General features: G+C 41.1%; 1 protein-coding gene across 2 annotated transcripts in view; it reads right to left on the bottom strand.

Annotated features, from left to right (window-relative positions):
• NRAP (nebulin related anchoring protein) overlaps positions 1-14,646 on the bottom strand; it is a 58,374-nt gene that overhangs the window by 38,593 nt on the left and 5,135 nt on the right. For both annotated transcript variants that reach the window (XR_014548823.1, XM_083616524.1), the window contains exons 4-14: positions 13,049-13,153; positions 11,662-11,760; positions 11,359-11,466; positions 10,084-10,188; positions 9,890-9,997; positions 9,148-9,240; positions 8,379-8,483; positions 5,589-5,705; positions 4,876-4,980; positions 3,110-3,214; positions 1,510-1,614 (exon numbers count right to left, since the gene is read on the bottom strand). Coding sequence is in view for 1 of the 2 variants with exons in the window: in XM_083616524.1 (XP_083472650.1) it covers positions 1,510-1,614; positions 3,110-3,214; positions 4,876-4,980; positions 5,589-5,705; positions 8,379-8,483; positions 9,148-9,240; positions 9,890-9,997; positions 10,084-10,188; positions 11,359-11,466; positions 11,662-11,760; positions 13,049-13,153 (1,155 nt within the window). In the remaining variant the exon portion in view is untranslated. The remainder of the gene's footprint in view (positions 1-1,509; positions 1,615-3,109; positions 3,215-4,875; positions 4,981-5,588; positions 5,706-8,378; positions 8,484-9,147; positions 9,241-9,889; positions 9,998-10,083; positions 10,189-11,358; positions 11,467-11,661; positions 11,761-13,048; positions 13,154-14,646) is intronic.

A 14,646-nucleotide genomic window follows, 5' to 3' on the forward strand; every position in this document is an offset into this window, starting at 1 on the left:
AAATGCTAAGTGGTAGAACATGCAAAAAGTTCAATCCCTGGCATTCCCAGTGCTGAGCTAAATGGTTTGAAATGGCATGCAGCTCATTTGGCACAATGGTTTCCTAAGCTTCAATGCCCAGATATAATACAAATAATGGCTGTTCTCCAGTTTACATCTGTGATGTAGCTATAGCCTTAGTATTGATCCTGTTCCCAGTGGAATAAAGTAAACATCGGAAATATGTAGCATCAGTGGTCTATATCAAGAAGGTTAAAAAGGCAAAACCTGCAAAGCCTGTTTTGTCCCAATTCATCCTCACACAACAGACGGGGATCCCTTAGGAATGTGCAGACATGTTTTTCAACCGAACCTTAGTGCATGCCATCAGACACTCTTTCTAGTCAGGTGTAACATGAAAAGATAGGAAGTGACCAGAAAGAGGGAAATAAGGCTATAACCAATCCCTTGTTTTTGCTCTTTGAAGTGAGAGTTAATGACTCTTTTCCTATCGTCAGGGAATCCTGGGACCTGTGGATCAGTAAGGGCAGGCTTCCTCAAACTCGGCCCTCCAGATGTCTTGAGACTACAATTCCCATCATCGCTCACCACTGGTCCTGCCAGCTAGGGATCATGGGAGTTGTAGGCCAAAAAACATCTAGAAGGCCAAGGTTGAGGAAGCCTGAGTAAGGGGGTGTAAGGAATTTTAAGAGAGTTTGCACCACTTTCACCCAAATATATTTCTCATGGCATGCTCTAAAGGCACAAGATGCAAAAATCTAAGCAAATCTGATTCTGGATGGGAGATTGCCTGAAAACTCGGTGTATGCTGTCATGAGTTCCAAGAGGGTAGAGAAGTGGGATATAAATGTAAACGGCGCAACCCTAACCCTGTCTATTCAGAAGCAAGTCATTCTGAATTCAAAGGGACTTACTCTCAGATGGGTGGGGTTAAGACTGCAGTCCAAGTCCTTTTTTGGAAGTGGTTGTTAAATTTGTATAAAAGCAATATACATTTTGTAGTGCGGAACTGCCACTATGGGAAGCGGTAGTTCAATAGACCCACAAACTATGCAGGGGTTATGTTCTGGAGATTGCTCATAAAGCCAAAATTGCACATTGTCAAAACCCATTGGGTTCAATGGCAGGTAGGATTGCAAAAGTCATTTTTCCTGAAACCCTGCCCCCTTTCCACCCCCTTTTTAATTTTTAATTTTTTTGTCACATATGTAAAGCTGAATGCACACAAGTTAAATTGATGCAAATTGTGGGATTACTGTAATCACTTTGGGATTACAACAAAAAAGGATTGACACTAGTACAGCTAAATGCAGGAGGTTAGATATCTCATTTCCAGTGCCCTGGGAATTTATGAGTCTACCAACTGGAAAACAACTTTTATCTCTTTCTTTCAGGGCGCTGTTATCATCAGCTATATTTGTCACTGTAATTAAATTACTGCCTATACAGACCGCAAATCGTACTCCAGCCCATGCAAGCAGAAGGGTGAGAATTCAGAAGGCTATTTACATCTTTCAAAGGGATCAGCTTCCTTGTTGTCTGGTATGAAGGAGTGAGGGTGGCTGGGTAATTGTAGTCAACATCATCGTGTGTGTAATCAGATTTATAGGCTATCTGGAAGAAGGAGAACAAAAAGAATCAACTTTTTTTAAAGCTGTCATTTGTTCTGAATAATTATCAGACAAGAGAAAAGAAAAAAAAAACCCAGTAATATTAATATTAAACACAAGCAACAAAGTAAATTCAGTGGCATCAATGCCAAAGAAAATGAAATTATTTGCATAGTTTAACTGCTAATTGATTCTTTTTCAGCTGCACAATTAATCCAGTGCCAACCACAGAAACATTACCTTAACTTCCACCTGTGACACATTGCTTTTATCTTTATGCTTACTTTTTGTGCTTCTCACAGAGCTTCAAATAACACATTTCAAGACATGGTACACAACGTCTCAACACAGGCACCCATCATTCAGTGCAGGAACTCCCTTCCCCTTAAGATACAGTTGGCACAGAACCTTACAAGCTTTTGATGCCAACTATATATTCATCTAGGATTTTAGTTGAACCTATGTCACTGCATGCTGTGATGGTTATTTTACTGTGTGCATACTCCCACCTATTTACAGATGGTGTGATTTTATTGTGTTTTGTTGTTTATTGGACCCTACTTTGGGATTATTTTATAATGAAAAGTGTGTAGCAAATTTTATAAATAAAAGTAATAAATAATGAAATGGCACCTCAGTGAAGCCAAAAATAAATAAACCAAGACAAATGGCATGGGCACTGGAAGATGTTGTGTGACCTTAACAACCAAAAGCAAAAAATGTCCAGTCTGCTACAGAACAATACACAAGCCTCTTAAGGCCCAATCTGATAGCTCACTGTTATAGCAATTAGTAAAAGGTAAAGGGACCCCTGACCATTAGGTCCAGTCGTGACCGACTCTGGGGTTGCGGCGCTCATCTCACTTTATTTGCCGAGGGAGCCGGCGTACAGCTTCCGGGTCATGTGGCCAGCATGACTAAGCCGCTTCTGGTGAACCAGAGTAGCGCACGGAAATGCCGTTTACCTTCCCGCTACAGCGGTACCTATTTATCTACTTGCACTTTGACGTGCTTTCGAACTGCTAGGTTGGCAGGAGCTGGGACCAAACAACGGGAGCTCACCCTGTCGTGGGGATTCGAACCGCCGACCTTCTGATCAGCAAGTCCTAGGCTCTGTGGTTTAACCCACAGCGCCACCCGTGTCCCCGTTACAGCAATTAATCTGCATTAATTGTGTGTGTGTGTGTGTGTGTGTTTAGTTAAATCCTACGGAGAGTAAGTACATGCTGTGTAAGTAAAAAGCCGCAAACCATAATATTACACCAGTGATCCAGCAACACAATGCATGCATGCTGTCCAATTCATGCAAAGTTCACTGGTAGCGTATAGATACTTCAATATTATTTACAAACACAGTCCCCCCCCCCATTTTCACATTTCCTGCTAATGCTTTCACCTCCCCAGAAGTAATCAAACCTATGGCTATCCTTCATTTGACCCTACTAAGATGAGAAGCTGTATCAAAATAGTATATTGCCGAAGCATTTACAACAACTTACGTTGCTTGCCAGACTTCCAACCTTCATGGCATGTGCTGTGCGTCTGTCTATGCCAACTCCTTCATAATGACCTTTCTGGTTCTGGTAATGCTCTTTGTACTTGAGCTGCATACAAAAACAAGCCTCCTCTCAGACACAGAAGTTTCCTTCTTTTATATTGCAAAGAAAATGAGCAAGGCATAGGGCAGGATTCACCTCATGAACCCTCTCAATGGAAGTCCTACACAAGGACCTTTGCTCAGGAGCAATGAAAGTGCAGACAGTGGCCCCAAGGCTGGTAGAATTTCAACAAATTAAATGGGCCACAACTTTGTTGATTACAGAGGGCAACAGGTTTGGCGCAGACATTGTATTTGTATCCTGAATCAACCAACCCATCTGCTGGTTGATTATTTTTTGGAAGGGTTAACCAAGGTTACGGAATGCCCTATGACACACACCAAATCAGAGTGAACCTGTCCAAGATCACGTGGATGCAGCCATGGTGCATCAGCCCCAGTCTGGGTGTCTGGACAGAAACATCTCCACCCTGGATCCATTTAATGGGACAACATGCTTCCTTGGGCTGGCGGTGGTTCTGACCACATCATCCAACTAGGATATACCCCTATGCCTTATCTGTAATCAAGTTGTGACAATTGCTATGAGGTAGGTAAAACCCCCAGACAGGCCCAATTTGTCTGAAGGAAAATTTCTCCTTGGTCCCAAATACAGTGAACAGATCCTTCCATAGCAAGGTCTTAAGGCAGGGCCTGCTTGCTTACCATAGGGCAGCCCTGCACAGAACAGCACACAGGAGGAGGTGAGCAAGGACTGCCCCATCTAGGATGCTGATATGTTTGCACAGGTGGAATGTTTGTCATAGTGAATCCCACCCATAAAGAACTTTCCTGTTTTAGTGCCACACCACAGAAACGGAAAGCAATTCAACTTTATTGTTTATCAAGAATATATTTAGTGTAGCTCTGGCTGACTTTTTCTGCCCTTTAAGGATATTTTGCCTTATCCAGTGCATAATGTCTATACAGTGCTACCTCCATTTACGAACTTAATTTGTTCTGGAGGTCTGTTTTTAACCCGAAGCCGTTCTTAACCTGAGGCGCGCTTTCACTAATGGGGCCTCCTACTGCCGCTGTGCCGCTGGCACACGACTTCCGCTCGCATCCCAGGGCAAAGTTCCCTACCCGGAACACCTACTTCCGGGTTAGCAGAGCTCGTAACCTGAAGTGTTTGTAAGGAGGACAGTATGTAACCCGAGGTCCCACTGGATCTGAAAGTTTAATTTTCAAGCTTAATTCTTAAATTCCATTGATTTTAAAGGGACAGCAAAGAAATGATGCTAAGAAGTGCAGTGTAGCTACTCTAACACCTTTTGTTTATAAAGGATAATGTGCTGAATTCAACTGCAGAAATATAATGCACTAGGCAACAAAAATATCTTCCTATATCTGAAGTTTTAAGCAGATAACTTGGTCCATATTCTGCTCTGTAATTTGCACTCAGACAGTGTTGTGGTATTAAGAACCCACCAAGAAACAGAGATGAGACCATAAACATTTACAAATAACAAATAACTGTTTGATTGGATTACTGATAAATTAATTGTACTTTTTCTTCCCTGTAAAGATTTCTAAATTCAAACGCCCAGCCCTGTTTTTACCCAGATTTCCTGTTCTTATCTTGAATTCACATATGTACAAACTGCGATTCCCACAGTGACTACATTAAGCTTTCTCAGAATTGCATGCAAATGACTGAGGACTTACATCACTGGTGTATTTTGAGATCTTGCTAACATTCCTGAACTGAGGGGTCTCGCAGTAGTTAATACTGTGACCTTTGCTGCTTTCTAGATCCTTCTTATAACCCACCTGCAAAATGAGAATTTAGAACAGTGAGAAGTGAAAATATATTCAATGGCTGGCTACGTATTTCAGTTACATCCTGCAATAAGCGAAATAAGAAGCTGCTTTATTGCATAGCAATACTCACTCTCATAATAAACAAAGGGGACGAACATCACGTTGCTAAGCATGAAAGAAATCTGAAATGCCCTGTACGCCATGAGGATATGGTGTATATTTCAAAGAGAGTTAGGCAGGCAAAAGTCCTGCTGGGATTCTGGTCACATCCATGCCATACATTTAAAGCAGTCATGGAGAATTCGAGGGAACTGTAGTTGGTGCTAAGAGTGCTGGCTTAACTGAGCTACCCTGAACGAACAGCAGTTCCCAGGATTTTCCATGACCTTAAACTGGTATAAGAGCTCTCAGATTGTTTGGTGTGGATGTGATGTCAATCTCAATTAAACGCTTAATGCCACACTTAACCAGGAGGAAGCACCAATGAATGCCATGGGACTTACTTCTGAGTAGACATGCATCAGCTTATGCAGTAAATCCCATCAAATTCCATGCAATTTGTTTCTCTGACAAACCAGTGTGGGTGTCCTGATAAAATTTACATCTGGCCTTCTTACCTCACTGTACAACTTGTTCACATTCTGGGCTTGCTTAAGAACTAGGTTTTCTTGGGCAGAAAGAGAATGGTAGTGAGCTGCTCCTTTCATCTTTGAAAAATCCTGCTTGTATTTTATCTAGAAAGAAAAAGGCAGGATCAAATCAAGTTATAATGGCTACTGGCTGGCCACACTTTCAGTTTTCTTTACTGCTTCTCCACGGTCAGCATGACAAATGGTTTTGCTGCCCTGCTTTAAGGATTTGGTTGCTTCCCATATGCCCTGCTCAAGTATTTATAAAGAAACAGTTATTACAAATATATCACACTGTAGATCCCCAGCTTGCTCCCTTACAAAGAAAGAAAACTTATAAAGAGGACCGCCCTTGAACTTCCTACCACTTAGAAAAGTGTAACAATTTATCACTGTCCAAATAGCTATAATTATACAGTGGTACCTCAGGTTAAGGGTGGCGCTGTGGGTTAAACCACAGAACCTAGGACTTGCCGATCAGAAGGTTGGTGGTTCGAATCCCTGCAACGGGGTGAGCTCCCGTTGCTCAGTCCCTGCTCCTGCCAACCTAGCAGTTCGAAAGCATGTCAATGTGCAAGTAGATAAATAGGTACTGCTCCAGCGGGAAGGTAAATGGCATTTCCGTACACTGCTCTGGTTCGCCAGAAGCGGCTTAGTCATGCTGGCCACATGACCCGGAAGCTGTACGCCGGCTCCCTCAGCCAATAAAGCGAGATGAGCGCCGCAACCCCAGAGTCGGCCACGACTGGACCTAATGGTCAGGGGTCCCTTTACCTTTACCTACCTTGGGTTAAGAACTTAATTTGTTCTGGAGGTCAGTTCTTAACCCGAAACTGTTCTTAACCTGAGGTACCACTTTAGCTAATGGGGCCTCCTGCTGCTGCCGTGCCACCACCGCACAATTTCTGTTCTCATCCTGAAGCAAAGTTCTTAACCTGACGTACTATTTCTGGGTTAGCAGAGTCTGTAACCTGAAGCGTCTGTAACCCGAGGTACCACTGTACAATGTTTAATACTTGAACCAGTGGGGTGTAGTGGTTAGAGTGCTGTACTAGGGGTCAGAGGGCTCTGGGTTCTAATTCTCTGTTCAGCCACGAAACTCCTCTTGGTTCAATCACTGGTTTCATTCAGACGGATTATGTGATAGGAACACGTCTCATTTCAGAAGACAGCCAGCCCAAAACTTTTAATATTAACTGGAGTTATTATTAGAAGCTTGAACTCATGTCTGCAGATTAGCTGGGATGCCAGGACACTAAGCTAGTACTAAATAATTCAATAGTTACCCAGTGTTTAATATTACATTTCCACTCAGAGATAGACGGTGAGCAAAGCCTTGTTTAAACAGGAATGAAAATATTGACGAATAAGGAGTAAGGGTCCTAGCACTGAATGTTTGCCCTGGTAAAACTGCAATGGTGATTCATGATGACTCCATCATCTGCCTGCTTTTTGTTGCTGTTGCTATTTATGGCGTGCATACATTTTCTGAGATGCAGCTGAAAGAAGGTTAATCACTCCAGTGCTAGTTCTTTGAGTAAACTAATTAGACGGAACACAAAGGTTCCCTCTCTGGAAACAGAGCGGGCCATTCTGGAAATGGAAAAGCATGTTGGGATCCAATCAATTATCTCTTTGGAATCTGAGATTTAGACCAAACGTTAGAAAGAACTTTCTGATGGTAAGAGCTGTTCGACAGCCGAACAGACTACTTTGGAAGGTGGTGGATTATCCTTCATAGAAGGTTTTTAAACAGAGAGGGTTTTTTGGGAGGGGGATCTGCCAAGGATGTGCATTGCAGGGGTGGGACTAGATGGGCCTTCCAACCCTACAATTCAATGATTGCATGAAAAACCTGCAAGAAGAACATTTTGGTGGTGCTCAAGCAAATAAGATTATATATACAGTGGTACCTCAGGTTAAGTACTTAATTCGTTCCGGAGGTCTGTTCTTAACCTGAAACTGTTCTTCACCTGAAGCACCACTTTAACTAATTGGGCCTCCTGATGCCGCCGTGCCGTCGGAGCCCGATTTCTGTTCTCATCCTGAAGCAAAGTTATTGACCTGAAGCACTATTTCTGGGTTAGCAGAGTCTGTAACCTGAAGCGTATGTAACCTGAGGTACCACTGTATATGCACGCATATATGTACACATGCATACAGGATACAAATATTCAAAGCAAACATATAGCAGACAAACTTATTTAAAGACAATAGCCCATGAGAAAGGCTGCCTTTGGCATCCCAAAAAGCTTTGGTAGACATTGGTAGATTTTGTACTCCCCACCCCTTTCATATAGCTGTTTTTCAAAAGTATCTTCTCTGTTTAGAAAGTGGTTTGGGGACACTAAAACGGGGGCTATTGGTTGAAGCCCTCTCAGTTGTGCATTTCTTTGTATCTTTCCTGATCATTATAGAAATCATGACTACTTTGCTCACTTTTGATACCTAAGCAGAAAAGGAATGTTGTGGTTACTTTGGGGGTGACCCTCTAGAGCTAATTCCAACTGAGAACAAAGTTTGATCTTTCACAACATACAAACACATATCAACACTTCCATTTTGGAGGTCCACTAAAATAGTGCGCTCAGTCATAGACAGCTATATTTGACATCATTGGATGTGGTACAAGAACACCGAGAGTCCTAAGGGGTCTCACTCCTTTTATAAGTTCCCACTAGTTGTTCAAATAATATGACACCAGAGAACCTTCTGGTTATTATAAGCAACTTCTTGCATCTGGCCCACGCTGACCTAGACCTCTTCTTTCATACTTACATCACTCGCCAGTTCATTCGCCTTCTTAGCGTTGAGATACGCTGGCGTGATCATAGCAGGAAAGCTCCCTTTCCCTCGGTGCTCTTCATATTCATCCATATAATCCTGAAGAACATCCAATAGTTATCATTTACTTATCTTTAACTTATTCATTTTGGTACACTTCTGTCTTACCAACAGTCTTCCTAACAAGCAGGCATACCTCACAGTTTCCATATTTTATAACACAACCCACACCATACATTTAAAGCACACCTGACACACATTTTAAACATGTGGCTTCTTCCCAAGAATCCTGGGAACTGTAGTTTTTTATGGATACTGGGAAATGTACTTTTGTTAGGAGTAAACTACAGTTCCCAGAATTTGTTTTTGGGGGGAGCCATATACTTTAAATATATGATGTGGATGTGACTGATTTGTCTCTTCATCCAGTCTCCTTTTCAAGCCATCTCATTCAATTTCCAGCTTCTGAGTTTTTTGTTTTATGCCTCTCAATGTCCAGTCAGCATTCTGTGGGATACTTTTTTTTGGGGGGGGGGGCTTCCTAAGGCTGCCCCCAATTAATATTTTTGTTTTTTTACAAACCTTATTACTCTTCCGAGTCTACTGCTATCTAATTCTTCTGCGTGGTTGGTATGGCTATGGCTACATAAGAGCAAGCCATCAAAGCCTTGAGATCAGTATCCTTACATAGATGTGAAGAGAGTCACATCAATATGCATGAATTAATATATATAGATGTGAATACTTTTGCATTGCTCCTTACCTGACTAAACTGATTCACATTTTCGTTTGAGGCACCAGCAGAATGACTTGCTTTTCCTTTAATCTCCTTTTCATATCTTTGATGATACTTCACCTGAGAAAGCAATGGAGGTGAAAAGGATGTGTTTATTCTGCTGATCTTACAACCTAAACAAATTGCATTTGTTTGCTTTTAAAGCCCACGGAGCTCATTTTCCATACAAATTGCTCAAAGGGGCATACAGTAGAAAGGCAAAGTGAAAGATCCATCTTTAAGAAGTGGGCAGGGGAACAATGCCAAACCATCATGTTGTATAAAAGGGTTGTGCTCACCCAACTTTTCCAAATAATGAGAAGTTTTGCCAAGGCTGTTTTCTTTAGAAGGAGGTCCCTGGGTGTTTATGGCATTTTGTAGCATACAGTTTGAGCACAGAACAAGCGCTCCAGCCAACAGCCAAAGGTCACTGCTCCAACTTTAGAGCGCCACAGAGGGGTGAGGTAACCAGCATCTTAAGATCAGCATATTTCCTTCAAACTTCAGTCTATCCTTTGTTTCATTAGCAGACACTTATTTTCAAAGTAAGTTTGGACAATGCAATGGTGCTAAAATACAGAGAGGTCTCCACTCCTTAACAGTGGAGATTTGTTGACCTAGCAATGTCAGGATTTTTCTCACAACAGGAAAGTGGCCATAATTTTGGAAGACCAAGTACAGATTTTTCTCCAATATGTGACAACATATAGATCACACTTTCGAAACTTACGTCACTAGCTAATTCATTGGCTCTTTTAGCTATCTGGTAAGCCGGAGTGATCATTGCAGGGAAGCTCCCTTTCCCTCTGTGTTGTTCATACTCTTCTGTGTATTTTAACTGGAAAAAATCGGGAGAGTTTAAAGCATACAGCTATAAACAAGCAAAAAGTCTATCTACTTGGTCTGCTCTTCTGTTCTACTTACATCACTCGCAAGCTGCCCCCCAGCCTTTGCATGAATTACATCTGGAGTATCCGCAACACTGGTGAATTTGGAAATCCGGTCTTCATGCCCTCGTTTATATTCCACCTATTGTGGAGAAGCAGAGTCAAAGAACATTTGAAAACTATGAAGAACTGTCATCTTATCTCTTGCAATCAAGCATCAAATGACAGTAAAAATAGATGATCTTTGGATTTGCTAATATAAGTGTTTCCAATATTTGGCCCTGAATTTAAATTCCTTGGTTGCAAATGCAAATGAAACGGCAGTTTCTTACTGATGAAAAGAGGCTGGAATAACAACACATTCTGGCCTTATTTGTCAAAATGTTGTGCTCCAGTTTAATTCACCCCAAGCCCATCAGTTGCCAAAGATGTTTATTTCATAACAAGGAAATGGCAGCGGAGGAGTAAATGCATTAAAGAGCTCAATCTAGAAGCCTATTAAAGCCTGTTAAATGACTAAACTAAATGGAAATGCTGAAATTTTTATTTGGATGAAACCGCTTTCTTGAACACAAGCCCAGCGTGCCTAATCAATAACAATCTCACATGCTTTCATTTTCAATCTGTGTTAAAGCATTATACATAATTCTTGGAATAACAACTAGAGAACTTTGCTTCATGATCTTCAAGGTGAATCTTTTCTGGGCTTCATTTTTCTTTCTCATCATAAACGACATGCATATTGTTAATTAAAATAGATTTCTAGATTGTTGCGGATGTTATATACTAAAAAGAAAGTGGGCAGGTAGTAAAAACATCAGCCAATAAAGACTGTTAAACACAGCTGAGCTAAAGAGGTAGGGGAGAAGAAATACTCCTGTTTTCCAAACCCCATGTAATCATGCCTCCAAATTGTTGATATCTCTGGTTATGAAGCATTTAAAAAGTAATCACAACATGTACTCAAACGGGGGGGAGGGGGGCGTGTATCAAACATAGCACTAAATCCAAGTGAAAGGGAAAGCACAAGTACATTATCAAAGATTTTTGTGAAACTGATTGCACAAGACAAATCAGCTGCTGTACAAGTTTTTGCTAGCACAGTTGTTTCATTTAATTCCTTTGTTGCACAACTTTTGCCCGCTGCCGTCTACCAGCACAAGGGCTCTCATGCTAGCAGACTGAGAACACTGGATATGGTCCACATTCTTTTTCTTTTCTTTTCGGCAATTTAATCATATATCAAACTTAGACCTTTGACTCTTGCTGTGAATATTGCCCTCCCTCAAAAATACATGCCCCAGGAACTTACGTTACTGGATAGCTGAGAGGCCTTCTTGGCTATTTGATAAGCTGGAGTGATCAGAGCAGGAAAGCTGCCCTTTCCCTTCTGCTGCTCATATTCCTCAGTATATTTCAACTACGACAGAGAGAAAAAGGTGTGTTTAAACTTTGTTCGTCAAACTAATTCCTCTGAGGTAGGAGAAGAGGGGGAACTTTTCTGCCATGAATTTCCTTAAGTTCACTCATCTAAGGATGCAAGTCCATGTGAATGATCTCCCCTTGATATATTTAACTCACAAATAAAGCTGTCATAAATTGGAGGTTCGCTTACATCATTGTCCTGTTCTTGAGCTATCCTAAGCATTTCCGCATCTGGGATGGTTTCTGAGTACCATGATTTGCCTTCTTCATACGCAGCATGGTAGGCTTTCTAAAAACAGAATACATCATAAAATGAGGAACAGGGCACAGTGGTAAACACTTTTGACTCCATCTCTAAAGATCAGGGGATTAGACTCTTGACAGGATGTAATCTATTAATATGTGGCTGGCTGTGACCACATTCCTTTCTTAGGTGGCTCCTGCCCCAAACCATGCAGATTCTCTTTCTACTTTTCTAAAGCTGGTGGCTGCATGGGAAACGTTCCCAGCAATTCCCTGCACTTTTGCACCCATAAACTGCACATGAAATTCTGGCACTTTAGTTCTGAGCACAGTGAGCCTCTTTTATTTCAGTTGAACTGACATTCCAGTTAATTTTATTTCATCACATCTAGAGAGGACAAGATCCTAATCCTATGTGCCTGGTGTGTTTGCCCATAATTGCAACATACTATAATTACAAGGCAGTATAATCTATACTTTTCTGAAAGTGAGTAGGGCACAGCTTGAAGAACTCCACTGCCAGTGCTATTTTTTTGGGGGGGGGAGGAGATCAGGAACCTCTCAAGGCACTTTAGTTGGCAGCCCTTTCCCCATCGCCCCCTTTCCTCTAAACTTCTTGAAATTATGAGTGATCCGAAGGAAGGTTACGCAAAGGGAAGGCCCCAGGCAAGAGTAGGAAAAAGCATCTTCCTCTAACCACATCCAAATCTCTTGAGCTGTTGCAGATATAATATAAGGAGGAAGAGGGGAAGAAGTAGTGGGGTTCTGGAAATAGTGGTGCTATGAAAGACAGACTGCAACTAGCACAACTTTTTGCTGACCTGGGGGCTTTCCTTCCCCTCCCCCTTAATTGTTTTCTTTCTTTCTTTTTAAACAGAACTGCAAATATCCAGTTAATTAACAATGAAAACCGTATGGGATTAAAAAAAAATGCAAGTAAATTGCATAATACATCATCCTAAGTATTTGCATGAAGGCATCATAAATCTTCAGATCAAGCTACCAGTATCTTAGCCAAAGACATGTACGGCCTGATCTATGAAGCATTCGCCTGGCGCCGTTTTCACAGAACCAGATGAGGCTGACACCCAAAGAGTGTTTGGGATCCAGGTCACAGCATTCCAATGGCAATAGTCAGAATAATTGGAGACATATTTTGAAAATGGCTTCCAAACCAAATGAAAACATAAAGGGGTCATTTGTATTACGGTAAGACAGAATGTTAAAGGCATAAAATTACAGTTTTGTAAATGGTGCAACCTAGGAGCCTGGAGGATAGCAGAGCATCTGCTGAATGTTCACTAGCAAGTAAGTTATTGATACGGGTCTCTTACCTGACTGCTTAGCTGCTGCATCTTCCTTGCAGCCTCCATGTCTCCAGATTTCACATTCCAGTGAAAAACAGATTTGAACTTCTCACCCTCTTCTCGGTACTTAATCTGCATAGACAGACCCAAAATGTTATTTTGAAACCTATTTCAGAGGATTATATGCCAGCCTTCATATCCAATATTAAAGAAAGATAGGCTTCCTCTTCAATCTGTTCCCTATACAGTGGTACCTCGGGTTAAGTACTTAATTCGTTCCGGAGGTCTGTTCTTAACCTGAAACTGTTCTTAACCTGAAGCACCTCTTTAGATAATGAGGCCTCCCGCTGCCGCCGCTGGAGCACGATTTCTGTTCTCATCCTGAAGCAAAGTTCTTAACCTGAGGTACTATTTCTGGGTTAGCAGAGTCTGTAACCTGAAGCGTATGTAACCTGAAGCGTATGTAACCTGAGGTACCACTGTATATTCTGAATTTCAAAAGGAAAATTCTGTCGCACATATTCATTTTTGAATACCCAGCCTCAGAATTTTGTTTTTTGGCATAATTTTCTCCACTTCTGCCTGAACTACCAAAATGAATGGGTTAGAGCTGAAGTCACTTGAAACAGCAAAAAGACAAGGCAGCAGGTATTGGGGAGGGGGGAGATTCTGAAATAAGACATGGTCTCACGTGCTTGAAGGGATACAAATGGCAATACTACCAAATGAAAAAGACAATCCCATTATTTTGGTATGCAAACATATGTATAAAAGATATAAAGTAGAAAATACTGTCTTTTGATCCCAGTACAGGAAATTGGGCATGTATTGGCTTCTCTTGGTACCTTCGTCAATTTCCCACTATGAATTTACTGTGTACAAAATATTAACATGAAAATTGAGTCTTATAAACCACTCTATGAACCTCAAACTTCCTTTTGTGATTGAAAGGAGCAGGATATTTCTTAAGTGACAAAAGAAAAGGAAAGTGATCTAGCACTCACACATACATACATTGAAGTAACTGGATCTCTTATCACAGCCATCAAACAGAAATAGAAATTGTTGTTAATCTCAAACACATTCCAGAGCAAATCTGTCATGCACAGTTTAGAAGGAAATGTATTTGTTGCTGTTGTTATAGCTTTAGTGAGAGATATTGCAAATCCTGCATGTGTGTTTTAAATATGTAAGAATTTTTCAAGAATTATCTTGGAAAAGCACAATATAGAATGAGGCTGTTAAAGTTGTGACAACAATATTCCCAATACTTCAGAGGAAACAAAAGTGTGTGTGTGTGTGTGTGTGTCATATCCTTATCCTATTCTTATCATACATTCAGACTGCAATCCTATGTACACTTACCTGGAAGTAAACCCAAATGAATGCAGAGGGCTTTACTTCTGAGTAACTATACATAAAATTGTTCTAGGCATCAGCTCTTTCTACTGTGAAAACTGGGGCAAGATATAAAAATTTAAATCTAGAAATTTGGAAGAGCTGTAACTCAGAAGGCAGGGTTTAAAAAAAAAATGAAAGCACAGAAGGATTTCAGATTTCCTACAGCTAGCAGCCCCCTGACATTTCACCAAGTTTACCCAATGCAACCATGTAAAACTCACTCG

The sequence above is a fragment of the Podarcis filfolensis genome, assembly GCF_964270895.1.
Source record: "Podarcis filfolensis genome assembly, chromosome: 5".
Taxonomy (NCBI): Eukaryota; Metazoa; Chordata; class Lepidosauria; order Squamata; family Lacertidae; genus Podarcis; species Podarcis filfolensis.